This window comes from Typopeltis vanoorti, chromosome 15 (genome assembly GCF_054136105.1).
Source record: "Typopeltis vanoorti isolate ZY-2024b chromosome 15, IOZ_Tvanoo_1.0, whole genome shotgun sequence".
Lineage (NCBI taxonomy): Eukaryota > Metazoa > Arthropoda > Arachnida > Uropygi > Thelyphonidae > Typopeltis > Typopeltis vanoorti.
Window position 1 is genome coordinate 62,929,939 of NC_143563.1, and position 27,430 is coordinate 62,957,368.

General features: G+C 35.2%; 1 protein-coding gene across 2 annotated transcripts in view; it reads right to left on the reverse strand.

Annotated features, from left to right (window-relative positions):
• Positions 1–336: 336 nt before the first annotated feature.
• Positions 337–27,430, reverse strand: part of LOC150098811 (methylated-DNA--protein-cysteine methyltransferase-like) — a 39,889-nt gene continuing 12,795 nt past the window's right edge. For both annotated transcript variants that reach the window (XM_090405580.1, XM_090405579.1), the window contains exons 2-4: positions 24,803–25,004; positions 10,476–10,627; positions 337–782 (exon numbers count right to left, since the gene is read on the reverse strand). In XM_090405580.1, coding sequence (XP_090261706.1) covers positions 511–782; positions 10,476–10,627; positions 24,803–24,990 — 612 coding nt within the window. In that variant the 5' untranslated portion in view covers positions 24,991–25,004 and the 3' untranslated portion in view covers positions 337–510. The remainder of the gene's footprint in view (positions 783–10,475; positions 10,628–24,802; positions 25,005–27,430) is intronic.

A 27,430-nucleotide genomic window follows, 5' to 3' on the forward strand; every position in this document is an offset into this window, starting at 1 on the left:
TAAAGTATATATTTTTACTCCTTGCATAATGTGGTGTTTATACCAATAGTATACAGGTTGATTTAGTTACTGATTTGAATTTGTCTGATGTATACCTTTCAATATGAAATTTGTATACCTATTATGCACTAAAACATTTTTTATAATTTTTTTTAAAGCAATCTGATAAGGTTTTGTTTAATGTGTAGTACTGGTGCTGATCATAAATTTAGTTTTGTCCTGCATGTCTTGAAAATGCTAATTTCTGAACAGGTTGGTGGTGAAATGCAATATATTTCATTTTCCTGGGTGGAGAATTTAATGGTAAAGCAAACACAACAAAGAAATTCATATATAAAGTATTTATCTGAATACAAAGAAAAAATATATGAATAAATGAAATAATATGGATCTTTACTCTTAAGTTATTTTTGGAATGCTTATGTAACAAGCATATTATAATTACTTTTATAATAATATTTAGTTTTAAAAATGTTTTAAATTCTTAAATGATTTTTCTTTTTTAGAACATTATGTAGAAATATTCATTATCCCTTCATGGTTTAAAAGCCAGCGCTTTACATTATTACGTGTTCCATTAGCATACTGTCCCATTGTGTTGTCACTTTTTACAACCCTGTGACATGGGACCATAAGTTGAATAGGATTATTTTTCATGGCAGAACCAACAGCCTGAGCACCATGAGGGTTACCAGTCATTGCAGCCAGCTGTCCATAGGTAACAGTGTCACCAAATAGTACTTGATCTGCTAGAGTCTTCCAGACTTTCTCACGATAAGAACCTGCACCACATTAACAAAGAACATTTTCTATTATTACAACATACAAGCATGCTATCATTTAATATGTCAGAGAACACTTAACATGATAATTGTTTTACTTAATTCTACATGTAAATTAACATGAAAGTGACTTAATGACTTGCAATTTTTAGTCAATACATTTGGGCTCAATCATCAAGTAATGGTTATAAATGCATTTCATCATATACATGTCCTTAGCTTATAAGGAGATTTAAAACTATAATATCAAAAATAATCATTGGCAAGATCATATCATTTGAAACTATGCTAAAACATATAATAACATATTTCTCTGATTAGCATATTCCATGTTTTAGATTATCACATGAATAACCCAATCTGATGCATCCTTGTATATACTATCCAACATTCCTTGCTCAATCCTCTGTCTTAGCTTCACAAAATCCATGCACCCAACTTGGTACTATTGTTTTTATTATTGTATTAATCCTATGGATTAATTTTACAAATTTTACTATTACAGTTAAAATGCAAGATATTTCTTGCACTTTAACTGAAAAGTTTACTGAACACACTAAACGAGCAGATCATTTTTCTGTCTACAGTATCAGTCTATTCAAATATTGAAGAGACTGAGATGGGGTCATTTATAATATTCTCTAATTTTGTATCACAAGCCATCAGGGTGCACAATAAATAGAGATATATTTCATTCCACAAATAAACAGGTAAACTCTTTTCAGTATAATGAAACTCATTCTCCTAACATTATTGCTACAGATAAAGTGAGAGAAAGAACGTTTAAAAAATTAAAAAGGTGCTAAGGAAAAGAAACAGTCTAAGTAAATTTCTGTAAATCTAACAGAAAATGTTCCAGAATCTGAGTCCAAGGTACAATTACATGATTTGGGAAAAATAGAGGAACTGATGGGAAGAACATTTTCGTAATCTACTAAATGAGGAGAATCCAAGAGAGAGAGAGAGGTGTGAGGATGGAGAGGCAAACAAAGGATCGGTGCAGGGCATAAGCAGAGAGGAAGTGTATTGGGCACTGAGAAAAACGAAGAATGGAAAGGCTGTGGGGGGCAGACCAGATACCTGGAGAAGTGTGGAGAAGCTTGGGCAGTGAGGGCGTAGACATGTTATGGGATCTGATGAGGAAAATAGCCCAACAGGAAAAGATACCAGAAGAATGGAGGAAAAGCATTCTCATCCCAATCTACAAGGGAAAAGGAGATGTTCAAGATTGTGGCAACTACAGAGGGATCAAGCTGACGTCACACATGTTGAAGATATGGGGAAGAGTAATTGAAGGAAGGATATGGCAGGAAACAAAAATTGGTGAGGAGCAGTTTGGATTTATGCCAGGAAGAGAGACAACGGATGCAATATTTGTACTAAGGCAATTGATGGAGAAATATAGGGAGATGCAGGTGGAGCTACATATGGTGTTTATAGACCTGGAAAAGGCATATGACAGAGTGGCCAGACAGGAGGTATGGAGGTGTATGAGTCGAAAAAGTACGTGAGGTTGGTGAAGGAGATGTGAGGGAGCGAAAACTCAGGTCAGGTCTGGTGTCGGCATGACAGAGGGGGGGTTCTCCATTGTTGTAGGGCTCCATCAGGGATTAACTCTGAGCCCCTACCTCTTTGATCTGGTCATGGATGTACTAGTGGAGGACATCAAGGAGGAGGTGCCAGGGAGCATGATGTTTGCCGATGATATTGTTCTCTGTGAATCATCCCGAGAGAAGCTTGAAAAGACCCTGGAAGAGGAGAAAGGTATTGGAGGAGAGAAGCATGAAAATTAACCGGGTAAAGACCGAATATACGTCAACGGGGAGTGACGAGGATATGATCATAGGACTCCAGGGTGAAAGGTTAACTTCAGGGAAGAAATTCAAGTACCTTGGGTCGGTCGCCAAGAGGAATGGTGACCTGGATGAGGAAATACACCACCGAATAACATGCGGCTGGATGAACTGTAGGAAGATGAGTGGGGTCCTGAGCGACAAGAGAGCGAGTTGTAAGATGAAAGGAAAGCTGTACACGATGGTGGCGAGGTCGGCGATGCTCCATGGCCTATAACAAAGTCACAGGAGAGGAAGATGGAGGTGGCGGAGATGCAGATGTTGAGATGGCTGAGTGGTGTGACAAAGAAGGACAGAATACGGAATGACTACATCAGAGGGACGATCAAGGTGGGACTGATCGATAAGAAGGTACAAGAAAGCAGGCTGAGGAGATTTGGTCATGTAGAGAGAAGGAGTGAGGAGTATGTTGGTAAACTAATCACTCTCCAAATTAGACTACATGAATTCCTTCATAAAAAGAGTATCATCTGTGTATTCTGAAACCTAGTATTCCCTGTTTTATCTGGACTGGTTCAAAATTTCCTTAATCCGTTTAATATGCTGTTTCTATTGCTCTCATAATTCTGGTAACACTCCAATCTTTATGAACTTTCATCCACAAAGCTTAATTTTTTGTAGTTCAACTACCCAAACAATAAGGCCACTTCCTTTCCAATTCTGTTCATCAAGCCGGAAAATATAACAGTATTTGCAATTAGCAATGACCTAAACAAACTGCATTTGCTAACCAGATAATTGTCACTATCTTCCCAGCAGTTTTTTTCCTTGACCATTTCAAGTATACAGTAGAATTCAGCTTTCATTTTAGATCATAAAAAAATTTCCTTTTTCACAGAATACTTCTCTCTTAGACACTTGAAGTAGCTGTTCAAGAAGAATATCAGTAGGTTCTTTTTCTTAATTTCTTATAATATTAGTGTGCAATATATTTTACAACCTTTTGCGTGAATGGAATTATATAATTCCTGCTTAGATGCATTTGCATGCATCTAAGCAGCAGTGGTGCATGTTATCTACCTATCTATATATATAAAAACTTGAATTCTGCAATATATCTGCATTAGGCCTAATTAAAGATAGTATGGTTTCAAATCCCAGTATATAACAGATTAGTGTGGAATATAAATTAAATCCATAAATTTCCAGACTAATCTGTTATACACTGGGATTTGAAACCATACTGTCTTTAATTGGGCCTAATGTACACATATACCAGATTGTGCATTATTATGGCTCAACATTTCACAGATTTTATTTATTTATTTTTCACCATCTAAAAAAAAAGGTGCATTCCGCAATGTGGTGATTCACAGTTAAATGTCTACAGAAAACCAACTCAAATGGAACAATATCTACTCTTGTGAGCTCATACCATCAACAACAAAAGTTAGATTTCATCACAACCTTTAAGAGTCAGGTTTTAAAGATTGTTAAGAATGATGAAAAAAATGTACTCCTGTTCAACCAATTCCTTCTATATTGCTATTCAAGGTTAATGAACTGTTATACTCTGATAAATCAGCTTGTGTATCTCCAGAAATCAATTACAAGGACACAATTTCTTTATCTTACATAGGTACAATGATAAAAGAGATAGCAAATCTTTTTAAAACAGTTAACATCTGAACTACCTCTAAAATCAATCACATCTTATGAGACTTCATACATTTGCCTAAAGACAACATTCCATTTATAAAGTACTCTGGAGTATAGAGGATCCCATGTTCTTGTGGCAAGCTTTACATCAGTTGAATGGGAGTTTCAAAATCCATAAGAAAGATAAGCATATAGACAATATGGAACATAAAAGGTAAAAAGGAAAGAGAAAGGTTATTTCACTGCACATCTTCTCCAAATGTCATGATATGAATTGGTCATCCACTTCCACATGCCATACATCAATACCTCGCATAGTCTGGATTCACTATAGTCCAGTTTTAAATCCTAAAAAAATTAGTGCACAAATTATTTTTTTATACATAAATGTTCAGTTTTTTCCCTTTATACAGTCAAGTCTCTTTTTGTGCGGTTTTAAAGTTATGCGATATGATATTTCAATTTTTTTGGGAGGGGGTTCCCTGTTGTATATGAATGTACCTAGACTCGGTGAGAATGTAAACGCAGCATCATGTTCAACATCTTAATGTGTAAGCTATGTATAGTACGATTAAGCAGTGGATGTCTGTGAAATACAATGCTGAATTAACTTCTATGTCTATCAGTTTTCGATGTGCAAATCTACAGTAAAGTTGATTTGTGATAATTAAATTTTAATCCCATTTAAAAAAAATACATAATGAGTGCAAGAAGAAAATGTGAAAGTGATTCTGTCACTAAAAAACGTAAATGGCTCACTTTAGAACAAAAGCGCTTGATATAATCAAACTTCATGAAGAAGGTGCATCCTTTGCTAAAATAGGCTGTGAAAAAGAAATGGACGAGTTATCAGTTCGAAAACTTATCAAAAAAAAAAAAAAAGATCAATACAAATTGCAAGGTATGGCTATGGCTTCTTATTTATCAAAAATAGTGACTAAAACCAGAAGTACATCATCATCATCATCAAATTCCTGCCATATACCCTCAATGGGTGTATACAGGATATGACAGTACTACATGAAAAATTTACATCATTACTAACTTCCTATCTACAATTTTCCTCCAAATCAGTCTGTTACTTGTCAAGACTCCAACATTATCAGATCTCATATTTCTATCGTCTAAGGCACTTTGTACCGTATCAATCCACCTATATCTTGGTCTTCCTCTGGGTCGTTTTCCTGCCAACCTGGCAGAGAACACTTGTTTTGCTAATCTTTCCTCTCCCATTCTATTTAAGTGACCATACCACCTGCGATTAGCTCTGCTAATGCATTCCTGGATGCTGACAATGTCAAGTTCTTTCCTAATATCCTCATTTTTAATATGATATTGATATTGCCATTGATGCCATCTGTTCACGCCTCTAATCTTTCTCAGGACTCTCATATCTGCGGTCTCTAGTCTTTGGTCAAGTGTTTTACTTCTGACCCAGCTCTCAGATCCATAAGTTAAAACTGGTTTCAACACTGTCTTGTATACAGCTAATTTAGTGTTCCAACTAATTTCTCTCTTATTCCATATGAATTTATTCAATTGACTTCCCACCATACCAGCTTTGCTGATTCTGTTGTCTATTTCTATATTTAATTTACCATCTTCAGTAAAAATGGTGCCTAAGTAGCTGAAAGGTTTCACTTGTTCCACAGGTTCTCCATTCACAACACAGTTGACATTTTCAATGATTCTACCTATTTTCATTGTCTTCGTCTTTTTATTGCTGACCTTCATACCATGTCTATTACAACAGCTATTCAATTTAGTCAGAGAATCTTACAGACTTGTAGCGGATTTATTTAGAAGTATAACATCATCCGCATAAAGCAAAGAGCTGACATTAACATCTCCAATTTTGATATCAGGTTTAATACCACTTTCTTTCATAATGTAATCCATATAGATAATGAATAATAGAGGGGATAATGTACATCCTTGTCTCACACCACATTTAACATTAAACCATCTTCCTGTACTTCCTTCAATTCTAACTGCTGACTTACAACTCAAATAAAGACTAAGTATTGCTTGATATAATGCCCCATTGACACCATATAACTGCAGCGTATTGAATAGCTTCTCTCTTGGCACCTTGTCATATGCCTCTTCCAAATCGACAAAACTTAAATACAGATCTTTGTTATATTCCCATGCTTTCTTGACTATTTGTCGTAAAGTGAAGATCTGATCCTGACAGCCTCTATTTGGCCTGAATCCAGCTTGTTCTTCACCAAGCTTTTCTTCCACAATTCTTCTCAACCGTTTCTCAAGTATACTTGCATAGATCTTGCCGGAAACACCCAGTAGGGAAATACCTCTGTAATTCTCACATTCAGTTTTATTTCCCTTTTTATATATGGGTACTATGAGAGCTCTACTCCAATCATCGGGAATTCATCCCTCTGTCCAGGCTTTCTGAACTATGCAGTGCAGCCACTGTAAGACTTTTATACCACCATACATCAGCATTTCTGGTCTAATATCATCTACTCCTGCTGCCTTTCCACATTTCAAGCCTTTGATGGCTTTTTCTACTTCAAGTATGGATATGTATTCCTGACTGCATGACTGGTCAGTGTTTTTTTTTATCACTGTGCTGTCATCACTGCTTGTTTCATTTAGCAGTTTTTCAAAGTAATTACTCCATACTTCAAAGATATCTTTTTCTCCTGTTTTCATGTCACCTTTATCATCTCTAACACCTTTTACAACACTCTTTCCTCCATTCCTAAGCTTCTTCAACAACCTCCAGAATATTTTGCCACCTTCTTGATATTTATTTTCTATATTCTTGCCAAAGTCCTCCCATGACTTTTGTTTAGCTAGTTTTACACACTGTTTAGCTTTCTTACATTTGTCTCTGTATTCTGTAAGAGTAAAAGCTGACTTATTTGCCAGGAACTTTTGATATGCTTTCTTCTTTTCCTTCACTGCCTCTTTAACTTCCTGTGTCCACCAGGAAGTTCTGATTTTTTTATCCTTGCACACAACCTCACCACATGCCTCTCTGGCAGAATCAATGTTTTCTTCAGAGTTTGCCACTGAATCTCCAAGGTTTGATTCCTGTTCTCAAACACTTTCATTTTCTTTTCAATAATCTTTCTGTATTTTAGTCTACAGTTCACATCTGAGAGCTGCTCAACTTTTATTCGCTTTAAAACTTTCTTGCATGTTATTCTTTTCAATATGAAATTCAATTTTATTCTGCTCAAGACTAAATAGTGATCACTTCCGATTTCAAATCCTCTGTACACTCTGGTGTCCTGCACCAGGGAGAAAACATCACTATCAACAATAACATAGTCAATGAGACTTTTCTTATTCCTAGCCTCTTCTCTCCATGTGAATTTGTGCACATTTTTATGTTGGAACATGGTATTAGTAATAACCAGCCCATGTCCTGAGTAGAAATCCAACAGATATTTGCTATTATTATTAGCTTCGCTCTTTTCTCCAAATTTTCCCAAAATATTTTTGTATGTCTCACAATCATTTCCTACTCTGCTATTTAGATCCCCAACAAGGACCAAGTTTTCCTTTTTCATTGTGTCAGTTGCTTTTTCTAAAGCGTAAAAAATTCCTCCACTTCTACCTTAGTAGAACCTTCTGTGGGTCGATAGGCACAAATAAGTCTCATTGTCCAGTTCCCCATTCTCATATTTGCCCACATTACTCTACTTGAGACTGAATGCCATTCAAGATTAGCCTCACATTTTGTGTTGAATACTATGGCTACTCCTTTTCCTTGATTGTTATTGCCTGAATATAACATTTTGTATTTATTGCTCAGAAAGATCTCACCAGTTTGTCTTTTTTGTTTCAGTCACCCCTATTATGTTGATCTGATAGTTATCTAATTCCTCAGCTAGCTCCATTTCTTTGCCATTCAGGCTTCTTATGTTGATAGTACCGATCTTTAACTCTGGTGATGTTGAATTGGGGTTTGTTTTCAGATTTGTTCCAGTAGCTGACTTTTCGCTGTTCACCCTGGTTCCCTGGCGAAAACAACGGGGGCCTTGTTTAACTGGGCGACGCCCCAGCCGGCATGAAATTTTGTCATGTTGTACCATCATTTTTTTATTTTGGTTTAACCAATAAGAATACAATTTGGTCATCTAAATCCCAAATTGCCAGCCCATCCTCGTTCGTTCAGTATCAAAGTAGATACCCAACAGGGTGCACCACGAGAAGGTGAGGATTGGACATTAGGTCAGAAGCCCTGGTCGGTTCTCCGCATTCCTTTAACGGCTATGTGGAGGTCTCCTCTCAGTTATACAGCTTTGACCCTTAAGCACCCCAAATCGAATGGTAAATATGGAGCAGCTATTATCCATATGGATCGAAGACTTAACTCAAAAGCGAGTTCCGCTTAGTCAAATGGAAATTCAAGCCAAAGCATTAAGTCTTTACAATGCTTTGGCTTGAAAACATTGCGACATTTAAGACTATTGATGATATAGAAAACGAAGGTGAGGGAACTAGTGAAAATTTTAAGGCAAGTCACGGGTGGTTTTTTCGTTTTAAGCAACGAACTGGTATTCACAATGCTCGTATTGATGGTAAATCTGCCAGTGCAGATAAAGAGGCTGCTTTAAGATATCCGAAGGAATTGAGTGAAATCATACAAAAAGGTGGCTACAAAGATGAACAAATATTTAACGTTGATGAAAGGGGTTTATTCTGGAAAAAGTTGCCATCGCACACTTTTATAGCAGCCAATGAAAAGTCATGCCCTGGATATAAAATTTCAAAAGACCGTCTCACACTGTTATTAGGTGGAAATGCAGCAGGGGATTTCAAATTAGAACCCGATGCATGTGTACCGTGCAGAAAATCCTAGAGCTCTTAAAAACGTATCAAAAAATAATCTCCCAGTGTTGTGGCATTCAAATAAGAAAGCATGGGTCACAAGAGTTTTATTTGAAGATTAGTTCACCAACTATTTTTGCCCTATAACAGAACGTTATTGCAGAGAAAAAGGATTAGATTTTAAGATTTTATTGATCTTATATAATGCCCCTGGTCATCTGACTGGTCTTTGTGATTTAAGTGAAAATGTACAAATAACTTTTCTTCCACCAAATACGACGTCGGTGATCCAACCAATGGATCACAGTGTCAATGCAAAATTTTTTAAGGCCTATTATTTGCGCCACACTTTTTCGCAAGCCATAAAAGCTACAACAGGAGAAAATGCGTCTACTTTAACGGAATTTTTCAAGAGCTACAACATCAGAAATGTTATCGAAAATATAGGTGAAGCATGGCATGAATTAACAATATGAGAGCAGTATGGAAACATATCATACCACTTTGTGCAAATGATTTCATTGGTTTTGAAACTCATTTTGCTGAAGTTATTAATAACATAGTGGAAATTGAACAGCTACTTGTTTTCAAAGAGTTAGATTCCGTCAACGTAATTGAGTGTATTGAATCAAACACTAATGAACTAGATAATGAAAACTTATTAACATGGACGAACGACAAGCTTATGAAGAGCGGGTGGACAACTTAATTCTCATGCAGGCACTTCAATGACAACTGTGTTGAAGTGCCTGCACGAGAATTAACAGCTGAACAACCACCAAAAATTATTGGAATGGCTGAAACCTTGTCAGAGCATATTATGGAAGTTGATCCCAATATTGAACGTAGCCTTACAATTTGCCGAACGATAAACAATGCAATTCGTTTCTACAAAGAAATGTATGAGCAGAAAAAACCAAAGAAGAAAAATGTGCATACATCAATATTGCAATTTTTAGAGAATAAAAAAGGAATTAAATGATTAATTAAAATGAAAAAAAAAATGAATTAATGAAACCTAATAAGATGTATGTTTTGTTTAATTATTTTTGATCAAGACAATTGAATTTATCTCTTTTTATTTATTGAAAAACAGGGAGAATACTGTATTTTTTTTGGAACCAATTATTATTTTTTGTATGTATTTAGTTCCTCGATTAGTCCGGTTTCAAACAGTCCGGGATATCAGTGGAACCGATTACCTGGCCTATGTGAGGTATTGCTGTACTTAGATTAGCTCTTTTTTTTTTTTGCTAGAATGCTCATGGAGTGTTCTGAAGTAATTTTCATATGGTATCTTGAACAGAAACCAGGGCCTTATACTTCATAAGATTCAGCCATCTCTTATTTGTATAACATACAAGACCTCGTTATGCTAATAACTACCTACACACTTTATACAACCATACACAGACTATGCAGTAATACTTACCTTTTGCACTGATCACAGAATCACATATTGATGGAATAGAAGGAAGATCGCCTGGACTTTGAAAATACTTCTTCAGCCAATTCACACACTGATGGGCAGGTTTAAAAATACCACTGTCATCTAGAAGGTATCTGACAAATTCAACCTCAGTTCTGAAAAAGTCAAATATCACGAATGAGATTATACAAAATTATGCTTTTAGTAACAAAACCTAATAAGCCTTAATGAGGGCAAGGAAAAATAAAAAGGTATTTAAAGTTTAAACGAGTGGAATTCCCAAATAATATTTTAAACAATATGTTTAGAGAATAAATTTATTAAAATTCCATATTACAGCACAATACAGGCAATGGTAATCAAATTTTTTGAAAGTGGATAAATGGATCAGTTAATTAAAAACAATAATGAAAAATTAATTAATCTTTAAAAGGTACCTGTGGCATGACTAAACAATAAATTACATGATAACCACAGTAACTTTACCCATTTACCAATAATTCCTTGATGTATTTAGAATATCATTATTTTAGAAATGAAAGCCTACTTTGCAGTATTATAAGTCGTGAACCACTAAGTTTAAAAAAATCTACTGCAACTAAAAATATTTCTTTCATCTTCATTATTTAATTAATGAGTGTTCAAGTTAATTAACTTAAACACTCATTACTGCTAATTAGTAGATATGAACATATTGTCAATAAGATAATGACTTAAAAATATGTGGAAGGCAGTGTGATATTCAGTTGTTTGCAGATAATGAAAAGTTAAGGGGAATTATCAAGAATGAAGATAATATTGATGCAGTCAGATGAAATGATAGTATATCGCTGCTCTTCAAACAACTGGCTACAAGTTCAAATCCCACAGCAGGGAGGATGTTTGTGAATGTTTTTATGTGAAAGATGAGTTCAGTGCCCAATGAAGTTATCACCACCACCATGCTAATCGAAAGTCTGAAGTGACGACCTGAAAAAAGTTCCACGTTGGATCTCTAAAGCAGTGCTTCCCAAACTTCTGGATGTCAGGGCCCCCTTTGCAAAAATTAAAATATTTCATGCTCTCCCCCTCGAAAAAAAATCGTAATAGAGAGATATGTTATTATAATATTTATTGTATTTATATTCAATACAAAACATACACAGCGAATATTGCAAAAATCAAATGCATATATTACATTTTTTGCCTCTTACCGTTTGGTTCTGAAGACTATGCGGGCTGTTCTGGTAAAATATGAAATACTGTCCTTTTTTTTTGAGTCTGTTTCTGCTTCTTCTGATTGTTCACGGGATTTTTTTTTTATTTTATTTTTTTTTTAAATCAGCCACTTATCCATCTCAGGGTTAAATTTTTTAACATAGAATAGATCAAATAATATCACCACTTACCGATACTGGCACACCACAGACTGATAACATGAAATTAGTGAATATTACCCGAATAAGGGAATCCCTGGACCAGGAACATTTTTCTCTTTTGTGACTTTTCTCCCTTTACGGTAATTAAGCCTAACGCAAAACAGACAGCAAAGGCAGGTTATTAAAACGTGCATATGATTGGTGAAGAATTAACAAAAGATCGTGCAACCGAAAGATAAAAGCATAGCTGACAATTGAGTTGAAATGCTAACTCTCTTCAACCGAATTCCATATGTGAAACTGCCATAACATTCATTATATATATATATATATATATATATATATATATATATATATATATATTACTTAGTTTTAACACTTTTACGAATTTTAACACATTTAGTTGAATTTTATTGCTGCCTTGGGAAATCGAACTCGCACACATCTAATTAATAACAATAGTTTTTAGTTAGATACTGTGTTTGCCCATGCAATATATGGTTTTGTTTCAGTCTATACAGCATAGTTTCTGTATGAGGGGACATGTGATTCATTAATTAGTGTATTTTTATCCCAGTTGTCCCTAATTGCACTATTTGTTGAGAAATATATTACAAAGACTGCTCATTTTTCACACAGACTTGTTTTTATTGCCTCTGCAGTATAGTGACTATTAGGGAGGGGTGTTGTTTACCAATGCAAGTGAGTTACTATCTCCCCACATGAACTTGTTTAAGCTTTTTTTCACGTGTGAAGTATATGCGAAACTTTTATTGGTAACAGAAAACTAGCTCGATGACAGTGATAATATAAAACGAGTTTTGATATGTATATAAAGTCAATATCAACAGTCCCTGATTACGAATGCGTGATGAAAGGGAGAGGACGATTTGGAGCTTCCCTGGAGAGCATTTGAAGTAAATACAATTAACCACTGCTTTGAAATGAAACATATGAATAAACAATATTTACTAATATTCATTAAGCGCCAAAATACACAGGATGCAAAGTTTGTGACCTAACACCAATTTGTGAATTTTTCCATTAAAATATAAAAAATAACAAAAAAGAAATAATAAAAGTTAAATACATTTCTTTTAAAATAAAAAAAATCTACTTAGTCTTAAAACATTTTAAATTTGTTTTCATTATTTCACGGCCCCCCTCAACAAAACCTACGGCCCCACAAGGGGGCCGCGGCCCACAGTTTGGGAAGCGCTGCTCTAAAGCACAGGTTTTGAATTATGCATAACTTATAGCCCAACCACTGTACTGAAATGTGCTAGAGGTTTTTATCCTTTAGGGGATGGAATTAGAAGACCCTTTTCACCCACTAAGCAAAGATATCGTTCAGTGCAGCAAAGTCTGAGTTTTGCACTTGGAAATACAAATATGGAAGCAGTGTACTTATTATATTTGCTAGATTATTATTTTCAAGTACAGGAGGCAACAGACCTTGAAGCGAAGTATAAAGGATATATTGCAAAAGGTGGGAAGAATCTGAAATAATGTGCAGCTTTGGTTGACTAAATATTTGAGAACTACCAAAGAACTGAATGAGGAAGGTCTGAAGTAATTTCTGTCCTGGAATACAGTATGTTGGTTATGATGACAAATTAGGGAAATTTCTGCAGAACCTAGTCAATAGGAGATGATATGACTTATATATTCAAAGTTGTTAAAAGTTGTTTAAAAAAAAAAAAATGAGATGTAATTTTACAAGGCTGGTGAGTTAAACATGTTGCCAGAAGTATCTCTGAAATTTATAGAGGTCTGGCAGTAAATATCACATTGAATTCATACAAAACTGCATAACAAATTACTATCAAACCAGCTGTATGCTATGTTGCATCTTGTCAAACAGTAACTTATGTGTTAGTTATCATTTGTGCTAATTTTTAGGTATTAACTGACAACAGACCATACTATGAGTGACTAGAATAGTTTCTATTCTCTGAATACACATAGAAAGCACTACTGTTGTCCTGTGATCTTTATCCTCCAGATACACAAAGAACACAGGATTGGAAGGGGGAGGGGATAACAACACTTAACAAAAAAAGGTAGAAGTCCAGGAAAGCAGGGGGTGTGGATGGTAGGCTGTCTGGGATGACAGAGAGAGAGAGAGAGAGACCAAAGATAAAACATACAATTAGTTGATAAATACCAGAGGGTGTAAAGGAAGATACATATATGCATTACCAAATTATCTCATTAAGCAGATTATGAGAAACACTATGAGAATATAGGCTGTAACTAGAAAAAGAACACATGGAGAAAAGGAAATTTATACAGTCAGTAAGAGATAATTATCTAATACATCATGTGAAGGAGCATATCAGGATAAGATGGCATTTGATTTAGCAATACCCTTGAAGGATTTGTACATAACCAAAATAGATATTTTGCCTCCAAATGGAGGAGAGTGAACTAGAGTCAGTGATTACGGCCAAATAAAGAAGTAGTGCCTTGGCAATGGAAACTTCAAAAGGTGAAGTGGTGTCTGAAAGAAGCAGTATCAGACTACATACCCATAAAATGGATGGGTAGCATAATTAAGGAGAAATGGGGGGGGGGGGATTCTGAAGAGGAGAGGTAAAATGAGACCAAAAATGATAAAGGAACAAAATCAAACTATAAAAAGAAGTTAGTCAAGCAAGTCAAAAGGAAATCTAAAAGTTTTTTTTTTGCTAAGTGGTGAGTAAAAAAAAAAAAGAATGATTATGGAAGAATAACTTTAATGAATGCAGATAGTAAGAGGAAAAAGAAAGAAGGCAGAAGAAAGCATTTAAACTACTGAGTGATCACTTTTTAAAGTATATAATCCAGATGGAGATAATGTGATGAAACTCATAATGCAGATCACAGTGTGTTTCTCATCCATTTTTATGAATACAATCATGAAAATGGAATGGATATCAGCTGACGTGCTATAAGAAGGCATAAGAGAATTGGCACGACCATTGACCAGTCAAGATTCAGTCTCGGAGCTTCTTTACATAAAGGAAACTCTTCGACAGAAGCATCAAAATACAGATTGATCATCTCACAGCAGTAGTTTATAAGGTTCACTTTCTTAAAGTGATAGGTGAATTTATAAATTATATGGTACACACGATTGTGAAGCATTTTGCAAAAGCATCTAAAAGGAGTACTGTACAAAACCTTATATATATAAAGGAAGCAAGTAAGAATGGATATGAAGCTGGTGACATGGATAAGAAGGTGGATAATGGACAAATATTATAGAGAAATATATGGGTGAGTATTAAAGCAGTATCAGGTTTATACTGAAGATGAACCTGATACTGGAGAATTAAAGGAAGGACAAGGAAAGAACAAGGAGAGCATTCAATTCTTTGTTGAGAATGCTCAAGTAGAGGCAACAGTTGACTCTGATGTAAAGATCTCACAGGTTAATTTAAACAGTGTACACAAGTTTTACCAGTTCAGTGTAGCAAAGGTTTAGTTTGGGTTGAAAAGGTTCAGTTATGTATTTACATTAACCCTTAAGGATGATAGTGAACAAGGAGTTGTAGTTCTGAAGACATTTTAATAATGGCAAAATGGCTCACAGGATCACTTGGTTGTTGAACACTGGCAAGAAGTGATCAAGTTATTATCGCTTTTCATATGGTTTTGATACGACCACATCTGGACGACTGTGCACATATTTAGTCATGAGTGTTTCCCTGGGGTGAGAGGATCTACAGGTACGTTAGTTGTTTGGAATTACAGCTGAAGCAGCTTAAGCTATGAGATTAGTGTACAATCTGTAAATTGCATGTGTTCTTCAGGTTCGTTTGTCTGTTTTGAGCAATGAAAAACCCAAGTTTCCAGGAGGAAAAACAATTAAATGGGGGTGTCGGTTTAATGCAGCAAAATGTAAGGTCTTGAGGTTTGGGAAACATTGATGGGACACTGCATACTCTATGGGAGGAGTTATACTGGAGGAAGTAGGGGAGAAGAGAGATCTGGGGTTGATGATTGATAGAAACCTGAAATTTAGGAGACATATTGCAAAGATGGCAAAGGTAATACAGAGGATTGCTGCAATAATGAGAAGGACACCGACCCGCAGAGATAAAACAGTTATCATTCCGTTGTATAAGACTCTGATCAGACCACACTTGGACTATTGTTCTCAGATTTGGTCCCCAGGATTTGAAGAGGATAAATTAACTGTGGAAAGGGTACAAAGGCAGATAACAAAGATGGTTTCAGGACTGTACAATGATAGTTATGAGGATCGGCTGAGGGAATGTGGACTGCAGAGTTTGATAGATAGAAGGAGAGGTGATATGACTGAGACTTTTAAACTGTTGAGAGATGGTTACAGGGTTGACACTGGGGAGTTTTTTTCGCTTGGTTGAACCTCTTGTCATCACGCCTTCGCTTGGTAGGAAGGAGTGATGACAAGAGGCCATCCCTGGAAGTTACGAAAGGAAACTGTGAGCAAGAGGGTGAGGAGTGGTTTCTTTGTATGAAGGGTGGTCGAACCATGGAGTGCATTGCCTGATGGAGTGGTGAGAGCGAGGACGATCAATGAGTGGTATGATAGACTTTGTGTTTCTTAAGGACCTCCCACGACGAGTCTTTTGACTTCACGGAGGCCTGAATAATAATAATAATAAAAATCTGAGTGAGACATCTATTAGATGTTCTCCATAAGTAAAGAAAGTTTGTGGGTTACAAATATTTGTGGAAAAGAGGAGATATGATAAAAGCATATGTTAAAGAGGATTTGATTTCATAGGATAGCAGTGGCATCGTGTGCCCATTTAGATTGGGTGTGTTGTGTGGCTTATGCAACCTGTGCTACAAAATTCACATTAGTTTGATCGTATTATTGCATTTTTATTGATGTATGCAAGTTTTAAGAGTGCATAGCACATCAGTGCTCATCTTAATTGGGCCAATGCAATTAACTATAACCAAACCTGAACAGAGTGGGAGACAATGTATTGGTTTTAAGATATTAGAAAACAATAATGAAGGAGAATGCTATATGTGGTTGGTATATTTGAATTACTCAAAGGTGTAAATATGTTAACCACCATTAATAAGTCATGTAAGAATGAGAAATGTAAAGGAAAGAATAAGTGTGAGTACAAATACTTTCCTTAATGGCTTGCTCAGCAAATTTGGAAGAGGAGAATGAGGCTTACACATTTATACAATCTACATAAGCTCTGGCAGAAAATGGGGCATTTATAGATCGTCGTCACTGTTTCCCATTGTAAATATGGCAGAAAAGTTACAAATTATTTATAGAAAATTACATTAAAAACTTGTCTATACCAGTGTCCTAAACATGTCAGTTCACACTACAAGCAAAACAGATGAAACTCAGAAAACAAAATCAGCAACTCTTGACACATTCAATTTTGTTTGACAATATACCAATCACAGTCACTGATTTCTGGGTGCTATTGTCTCAGGGCACATCCTGCCTTGCCTTATGGGTGGTTTAAAACCACTGGAACACTAAGAATTTCACCCCCCTTCTGCAAAAACTGTACGTCTGTTCAAAGAGCTAGCTCAAAAGTGTCCGTATTTGTGACTGCATACCCAGGCTATTAATACGAATGATACAATGCTTATGCACATACAGGTCAGTATGTCCATCCAACGAGATGTTTTCCCCATACCACACTACCTCCACCATAAGTGTCCCTTTCATGGATAGTAGAAAGATGACAACATGTCCCTGGTTCTTTCCAGATCAGAGCATGTCTTTGCAGAGCAAATTGAGACTCGTCTATTGATGCTACTGACATTCAGTTAGTCTTGGGTCTAATTGGCATGGAGTCTGGCCCATTTCAAACTTTTATCTCCTGTAATGCAGGGATAGGGTCATGCCAGTCTACCTAGCATACAGACCACCTTTGTGAAGTCTTCTGCACACAATGGAAGCAATGTTCCCGTGGCTGTTGCAAGATCAGATCGTAGCTGATTCGGAATAGCATTCCTGTTTCAGAGAGCTACGATCTGATCTTGCATCAGCTACAGGAATGGCCTTCCTTTGCTATCTGTGATGCTGTTTGTGATTGCTGAAATTGGTTCCACAGTGTGTGAATCCAAGAAATGGCATATGCAACCATCTAGCAATCTCTTCTTGACTTTGCTGGCCTCTAGTCTTATGCTGGCTCAGCACCTCAATTCATTGACTAAATGTTGTGCAGCCATATTCAAGAATTCTGCTATCGCAAAATGTCTTGTTCTGATCCAGACAAGGGAAAACCACTCCAAAATGTCTGCTTTTATGCTGTGAATCAATTGCATATAACACTGACAGTGCCACTCATTGAAGATAAATGAGTGGTACTGTCAGTGTTACGAGATTAATACAGATAATACGAGAACATATAGAAACTGCAACAACTGTCCCAATACTGAACTGACACGCATCTTTACCTATCTCCAGCAATTACAGCAGCCTTGTAAAAAATAGATCTTAATCCTGTGACATACTTAAAGCAGTTCAAGGAGCACATGGAAACATTTAAGACTCTTTAAAGGACAACAACAGTGCCACCATTTGTATAAGATAACCAGACTCAACATCACTTTTTTTACATAATGTACCTTTCATATGTTTTCCTCCCAAGTTTTCACAATTTTTCTCTTTGTTGCTTACGGAAATGAGTAGTATATATATATATAGTGAACTTGCAGTTATCTGATTGCAGTAGGACATTGATTTGCTGGTCAGTTAACTGAAGATATGCTTAGCTGAACCTAACCATACCTTCTTCATGAAGTGAAAATGAGGATATGTACATTTAAATAGCTCTAGTTAGGAAGCCAGCTGACATACTCATTCAAGGATTAGTTAACTGAAGGGAGTTAGCTGAGGATCAGATAACTGAGAGATCACTGTATATAGTGGAATCAAAATATGAAAAATAGCATTAACTTTCATCATCATCAGGCTAGACATTTTTAAAATTTTATGTAAATATATTTTAGAAATTATTAATTTACATATAAAGATTTTAAAAAAATCTAATTTTTTGGTAATGTTAAGCTAATAACTTTCCATTTTTGATTGTTTGAACATTGAGTAACAACACTTAAGTTCATTATAAATGTTAAATAATGAAAAAGATATACCGCATTTTTTGGATGATAAGATGCACCCCAAATTTATAAGACAATTTTTAGAAAAAATACATTATTATATAAAAATTGCAGTTTCAATTGTTCTTGTTTTCTCTACTCACGAATCATTGTTTCTATTGACAGTGGACCAAAATGTCTTTCTGCTGCTCTGTTTCCATGTTGTTTTGCATAATTTATCACGATCAATATATAACTCAGATTATATGAGTCTTTTTTATAGTTTTATGACAATAAAAAATTCAACAAATTATAAAAATAATCCAAATCAACCGTTCAAAACCGCATACACTCACTCACTAACTACTACTGACACTGGTAAAGTTTTTGTATTAAATCAGGGATTCCCAAATATGCAGCGAGATACATGTTTATCTCGCATCGAAAATGTGGGAATCCAAGACTTACCCTGTATCACCTACCTTTGGACCATAAGACGCACCACAATTCTAAGTCCATTTCTCTATGTAAAAAGGTGCATCCTATGGTTCAAAAATACGGTATGTATTACTTCAGCCCATAATCCTTTTCAAGTAGTTTAAGTGCTAATAAAAAAGATCTTTGATGTGTCTAGAAGATAAGATCACATTAATTCAATAAGCACCATTTATTGACGTTGTCATTATTTTTGTTTTCTTCAGGAAGACTACAGTGATAAGGGATTATAGAAAAAAAAAATACATTAAGGAAAATTTCATCCAATGGAAGCAAAATATTCTTTGAAAGTAATGTTTCAGCATGAGAATATTTCAGCACTTGATTATACTTGTTCAGCAGTGGTACATGTTTTTTACATCCTCCATATTTGCTAGACCTTCTCCAATTCCCCTTATCTGACTCATGACTTCTACTTCTTTCCAAAAATGAAGTTGCACTTTGAAGATTAATTAACAGTTCTATTGCTAGAAAAGGTCATGACACCTGCAGTTGATGCCATTCAAGAGGATACAAGATTATCCCCAAACTTTTATCTAGTAAAAAAAAACATGTACCAAAGAGATTTTTTTTTTGTCAATACAATTTATCCACATTGCTGTGAACTAATTTGTACTCTGCCAAATGAACTTTTCTGATAAGGGCTTTTCAATGGTTTAATAAGTTGGTAAGTTGTTGTTTCAAGGATACTTGTGACATAAGACTGAATGATATAATCATGTAATAAAAACAATTTCCCCTTCACGGGGAAAATGCTACCAAAATAACTGGTAAATTAGGAAAACTTTCAGTTATACAAGGTAGGTTACGAGCAAAGATTAATTTCTTAAAAAAGTGCCGTGACAACAAGATTATTCCCAATTTCACTAAGATTAAAGAAACAATAAAATCTCCTGGAGCGCATATTTACCGGAACACTAGTTTATCTCTAATCCGTAATCAACTTAAAGCTGCTAAACGTGACCTTGCTATTCACAGTCATCAGATTTCTGATTTGCGCACCTATATATCCACAAATTTGGATCCACATCTTTCTCACATAGTTCTAAATGTGGCTAAACGTTCTACTCAACATGCTTATAATAAACTAAGTCAACATCTTAACCGTAAATATGAAGCTCTTTCGTCTAGACAATCCAAGCCATTCATAACTCCAGATAATTGGATTGTAAATATATCCGGACGTCCTTTGACTAAAAGCGAAACCCTCATCCTGTCAAAAGGACATGATTTTTCTATTGTTATAAATAAAATACCATATCTAGATTTCCTAGTTAATATTGAAAGGAATCTTAATCATCTAACCAGTGATAAAGCTAATGCTCTTCGCCTAGAAGTTGCTTCGTCTCTACTTAAGGCTAAACTTCCTCCTTCCAACATATCTCCTTCTGAAATGAAATCTTTACAGTCCTTGAGAAAAAATAATGACCTCATTATCACTAAAGCTGACAAGGGAAAAGCAACAGTAGTTATGGACTCAGCAAATTACAGAAGAAAACTTTCTCTGTTGCTTCGAGATCGCTCCACATATCAAGAAATTGATTATAATCCAACCAACAGACAACTAATGAAATTAAATTCTCTCTTTGATGAAGTCATCAGTTTGGATAACAATTGAAAGACTTAAAACTCATTTTGCAAGACCTCCTAGATTTTATGGCCTTCCAAAAATCCATAAGATTGACTATCCTCTTCGTCCAATAGTAGATTGTATTGATTCTCCTACTTACTGTATAGCCAAATATCTAGCTAAATTATTGAAATCTTGCATTGGCAACTCTAATTCTTTTTTTAAAAAACTCCTCAGATTTCTTAGAAAAATTAAAAAATGTCTCATTACAACCTACAGATCTTATGGTTAGTTTTGATATAGAATCTTTATATACCAATGTACCTCTCAAGGAAACTTTAAAATTACTTGCTGACATCTTTCCTCAAGATATTATAAAATTATTCGATTTCGTAATACATTCTGGATATTTCATATGTCAAAACAAATTTTATAGCCAAGTAGAAGGAACGGCCATGGGAAGTCCTCTTTCTCTGGCTTTAACCAACTTTTATTTAGAACGTTTAGAAAAAGTCCTCTTCGCATCTATTTTTTCCTCAACCATCTTTTTGGGTAAGATATATAGATGACATATTTACTATTTGGCCTCACATTACCTTCCTTTTTTAAACAGTATTAATTCCTTGCATCATCACATAAAGTTTACGATGGAATTAGAAGAAAACAACAAGTTATCTTTTTTAGACGTTCTCCTCATCCGATCACCTTCAAATATTCTTACAACTACTGTATACAGGAAACCAACATTCACAGGTCGTTATATTCTTAAAGAATCAGCCCATCATCCATGTCAAAAAACAGGAATTATAAAATGCCTCATCAGAAGAGCCAAAACTAATTGTTCTACTTTTGATTATCTACAGAAAGAACTTTCTACTATCCAACAATACATGAAACTCAATGGCTTTTCTGAAAAAAGTACTCAACGTCTTCTCAATTCTTATAATCCTCCACAAAACAATAAAGTTTCAATACGTTCAGTGTCTATTCCTTATATCTCCGGTATTTCAGAACCCATCGCAAGAATTTTAAAGAAATATGATTTAACAACTACATATTCACCTCTTAACAAATTGTCTTCTCATTTTCCTTCTCCTAAAGACAAACGCTCAACTTTATCTCTTCCTGGAGTTTATCAAATTCCGTGCAACTGTGATCTCTCTTATTTTGGACAAACTGGACGTTCTCTTGAAAAAAGAATCCAAGAACATCAATCATCCATTCTTCACAACAAACCTGAAAAGTCGATTGGCTCAACATGGGATTGAAACTGACCACAGCATCCTTTGGTCCAGGACTCGCCTCTTACATAGATCCTGTTATAGGTTCGAACGTTTGTTCAAGGAAAGCATGGAGGCCTTGCTCCATTGCCCCAACCTGAATCGTAGTGACTGTATATCTATATCAAAAATCTGGGAAAGTCTAATCAAGATTACTCATTAATTTTTTTTTTTTTAATTGCAAATTCAATCATGTTTCTACTTCAAAATATTCCATCTCATACTTAGTGATATAACATCACGTGGCATGTTCTAATTTTAACGATCTATTGTTAGTATTCTAGCTTGTATTTTTTAAACTGTTCTTGTAATACCACTGACGATGGTCTGCTATTTCCAGACCGAAATATTTGGTTAAATAAATATCTTTCTTGTGATTACGTGATTATATCATTAAGTTGGTAAGTTAAATGAGCTCGTACATCGACAGACATGGCAAACTATTATGATATGATTAAATGCTCCATCAATAATAGAAATTAGATTTATGTATGTCATTTACCTGGCCAATAATAACATACCATTTAGCTTAATATGTTATTTAGCTAGACGATGCATACCATTTAGCTAGAAGATGAACAGCTACTTTTTCATAAAGTTTTATATTTCAAGACATGCTCCTCATTTTATATATGCCTTCGAAAGTAGCAATTACTCATGACAAATAACGTAATACTGGAATTAAGCTTAATGATATGTTTTTATGAGTGCAAACATTCACAAGTCTTCTTCTTCATAACATGGATTTTAGGCCAAGTGGCCTGTTCCGGTCTCATGCCATCTCTTTCTTGGTCTTACGATTCTTCTTTTTCCACTTATCTTGTATTTATATATTTTTGGTAGGTCCATTTGACTTAAATGTTCTAGCCATTTTTATTTATACTGTCGTATGTAGTAATTAATTGGTTTTATTTTCAGGGATTGTAAGATTTCTTCATTTGTTTTATGGTTCCATTTGGTATATCCAGCTGTTTTTCTGAGAAACTTCATTTCTGCTGTTTGAATTTGTTTTTCATCTTTCCTTTTTATGGTCCATGTTTTGCTTCCATATAGTAGAGTTGGTTTTTACAAGACATTATATAGTCTGATTCTAGTGTATTTTTGTACTAGGGATGGCTCAAATATATTATTTATTATGCCATTTACTTTGACAAAGTTCGATATTTTGGTGTTTGTCTTTTTCTTCTTTGTATGATAAATCACATCCTAAGTATCTGAAAGTATTTATTTGTTCTAATATTTTATTATCTATCACTATTTTACTTCTTATTGAGTTTTCTCCTTCGAATGCCATTTTGGTTTTTTCTTTAAATATTGTCATATTATATTGTTTTGAGATATCATTTAATGATCTTTGTAAATCATCTTCTGATGTAGCTAATATTATTTGATCATCTGCAAATAGTAGTGTATCTATTTTCATTTGTGGGGTTATTGTATACCAAATGGGTTATATGGTTTCCAGAGTGTTATAATCTTATTTATATATATATTGAAAAGTTTGATTCCCCGTCAGTGACATGAGGTGCTGAAGAATCTTTCTCAGTCATAGCCAAGTTAGCCAGTCTTAGGAATGGACAGTAGGGTTTCCCCCCCAGTTTATCATGGGGGGGGTTTCATCCCACAAAGCAGGCAAACTGGCCTTGAGAACTCAACACTACAGTACATAGGATACACCAGGGCATATTGCTGATCACCTTATCCTCTGAATGGTTTGAGGTCTGATGATTAATAAACCCTCGACACTGCAAGGTAAGAGGGTATAAAGAAGATGAGATGAGATATTGAAAAGCAGAGAGTACATCCTTATCATACTCCTCTTGACATATCTTTCATTCTGAGATGTGTTCTAATTTAACTGCTATTTTATTTCCTGTATATATTTCTTGAATGGATTGTAAAAGTTGGTTTGGAATGTTTAAATCGGTTAATATTTTAAATAATTTTTGTCTACTAATTTTGTCAAAGGCTTTTTCATAATCAAAGGCCACGTGTATTTCTTTTTGAAATTCTCTTTTCTATTAATAATTTTAAAGTAAAAATTGGATCTATGCAGGATTGGCCTTTTTGGAAACCATTTTGTTCTTCTAGTAGTTTGTCATCTACAATACTGCTTAGCTTCTCTTTTTAATATTCCTGCATATATTTTATATCCTGTATTCAGCAGACTAATTCCTCTATAGTTATTGTAATCACTTCTTTATTTCCTTTTTTATAGATTGGGATAACCAGTGCTTTTTTTCAAGTAAATGCACAGTAAAAGTACATTCACAAGTAAATGCACTAATGTCAACTAAAGTTTTTCTGAGAAACCTATCTTGAATAATGACTTTTTTCCCACAAAGTACAATTCAATTCCACATTACCTTCTCCCCCCCCACACACAAAATAGTACTCTGACAATGTCAGCATCTAAAAATCCTAAGCTATCTATTGCTTTCTACTTTTATTTTTGATACTTTTTCAGAGCATTAGTTTTAATCATGACAGAAGAATGTATAGCATATTAACTGCTGTTAAAAAAACTCACTAAGCATCAATTTATTTGTGTAAGAAAATACTTACTGTGAATTAGGTGAAAATGTCTGATCATTAATTTCAGCCACTTGTCCAACTGTATGTAATCCACTTGGACAACATGTTATTTCAATATCACCAATTGGACTCCTCACCAAATAAAATTTAATGGGTCCATACTGACAATTGCAATTTTCGTGGAAATATGATCGAATATTATTTGAGATGCAGAACATGTTGACTTGATTTGCTAGTTAAAAAAAAAAAAAAGGAAGTCATTTTCAAATCCCATAAAGTATCACTAGAAAGTTCATTATATTACCTGAATTTATACTTGGTATATGCGCTATGATAAAGTAAATATTGGAATAGTATTATATGTAAGTGAAATCGACACCCACCTGAACAGTTGCATGATGTACACTTTTTTTGTGCAGAGTAGGGTTTTGCATAACTTGTCAAGCTGAGATTATATTAATCTTCTTCTTCTTCTGCAGCTTTTCCCACTTAAGTAGGATCGATGTTTGTAGTGAGACAGGAGGTTGTGGAGGATCCACAACCTCCTGTCTTGGGCTGTAGCCACATCCAAGTTCTCCATTTTCAAGTCCTCCTCCTCCATCTCTTCTTTGGCTGCCCGTGCTTCTTCCTCCCCTGCACATCCATCTGCATGAGACCTTTCTTCCCACACTCTTCCTACCTCCTCATCACATGACCAAACCATCTCAACCTTGCCTCTTATATCTTTGCTCCTAAGTTCGTAACTTTCACCGTTCCCCTTACATAGTCATTTCTCAGACGATCCTTTCTGGTCACACCGCACATCCACCTAAGCATTCTCATCTCTTTTACCTCCATCCTGCTGATATTATTTTTCCTCAAGGCCACAATTTCCATAGCATACGTCACAGCTGGTCTCACTACTGTCCTGTAGATTTTGCCTTTTAGATTGATTGGCACCCTCTTATTGCATAGCACTCCAACCATCTCTCTCCTGTTCCTCCATCCCACTTCTTTCTCAGCCTCACCATCCTCTTTCATTGTTGAACCTAAGTATCTAAAGTCACTGACCTTCCTGATGATATTTCCTTCCAGCTCCAGATCTGTCTCCTGGCTGCCATCCACTTTGCAACACATATACTCTGTCTTACTGAGATTATATTAATACTTCAGCAAAATCATCTGTGCTGAAACCAAAGTTTTTCTTACCTTCTAACCCACTCAAAGATCATTGTTCACTTTCTGGAGAGAATGAAGAATATCTGAATCCATGTCAAAATAATTATGACGAGAGCTTAGCAATATGCACTGTTCAAAAGCAGCGTTTTTAAAAATTTTTGATTACCATTTTTTTTGTTATATTTTTTGTTGTGACATTGTTGCAGATAAGTACAGGTATTAATTTTTCAATAATTAAAAAATCAAAATGAATTTTTAAACAAAATATGTCTCTTGACATGTATCAACAGACTACCATTGGGGGGGGGGGCCCATCTGGTTGAAGGCACATTTACCTTACAACTGCATAGTTGTTCAAATGATACAGTCTACATTAAAAGTTACATTAAAAGTTTAAATATATTGAACTACATGGTCAGAATTCTCCACTATTTTGGATTCATCTGTATCTTAAACTGTAATGGTTCCCAGCAATTGTGTCACTACCACTATATGAGGCTTGGGATTTTCTGCATTTATGGACTTAAAAAAAAAAAAAAAAAAAACTTAACCACTTTTTTGATGTGGAGCCTGAACGCAAAATCAGATTTTACAAGATTAACTTCTTTCCAACAGAATTTCATTTGATTAAACTTCTTTATTATTGAAAATTTAACTTTCATTATTTGTTTTTACTGCATGTATATTGGATTCATATAACTAAAACTGTATTTAAGAAATAAAAAAAATGTTTTGCATTTTTGTAATTTATTATCACTTCAAGGGAGTCAAGGATTCATTGAGAGAAGTGACACATCATCCACACCAGCTCTTAAAATCCTTCATGCTAGATCACTCATCACTTCAACAGGAAAACTATTCCACTTACTGCTCTTTAAGAGCAAAATCTAGCTCTCACTCCTTTCTTCATCACAAACTCAACTCCTACAGATGTCCCCCCTGTCCCCTCTCCACATAAAAATTTCATTAATCAACATTCCATAACACTCAGATGTTTAAAGGTTGCTATCGCATCACATCTTCATAGCTCAGTCAGTATAGATGAAGCCCTTCGGTCGGAAAGACCTGGGTTCGATTCCTGTTGGTCCCTCATCACCACAGTAGTTGGTGATGAGGAACCTTTATCTGGTTCCTCTGGAACCAGATACAGGTTCAAAAAAGGTTAAACTCAGTCTCTTTCAATGAAAGGTGAGTTAGCTGGTCTCATATGGAGGTAGTTTTTTTTTCACCTGGAAACTCTGGTTTTTTGACGACCCCCCCCTCCCCCCAGAACAGTCAAACCAGCCCAATGAAAACACATGGATTAGAGTCATGAATACATTCCAGCCATATGCCAGTCCCGAGCCTGGATAAAACCGGAGAGGTTGGGGAAAGTGATGGTGAACTACCGTAAAAAAAACTCACCAAGAACACTTTGTGGGCAGAGCCTACAAAGTCACCTAGGCTCAAAAAAAATCACATCACCATTCTTCTTCTGCTTACTAGAATCTTTAGTTTGAA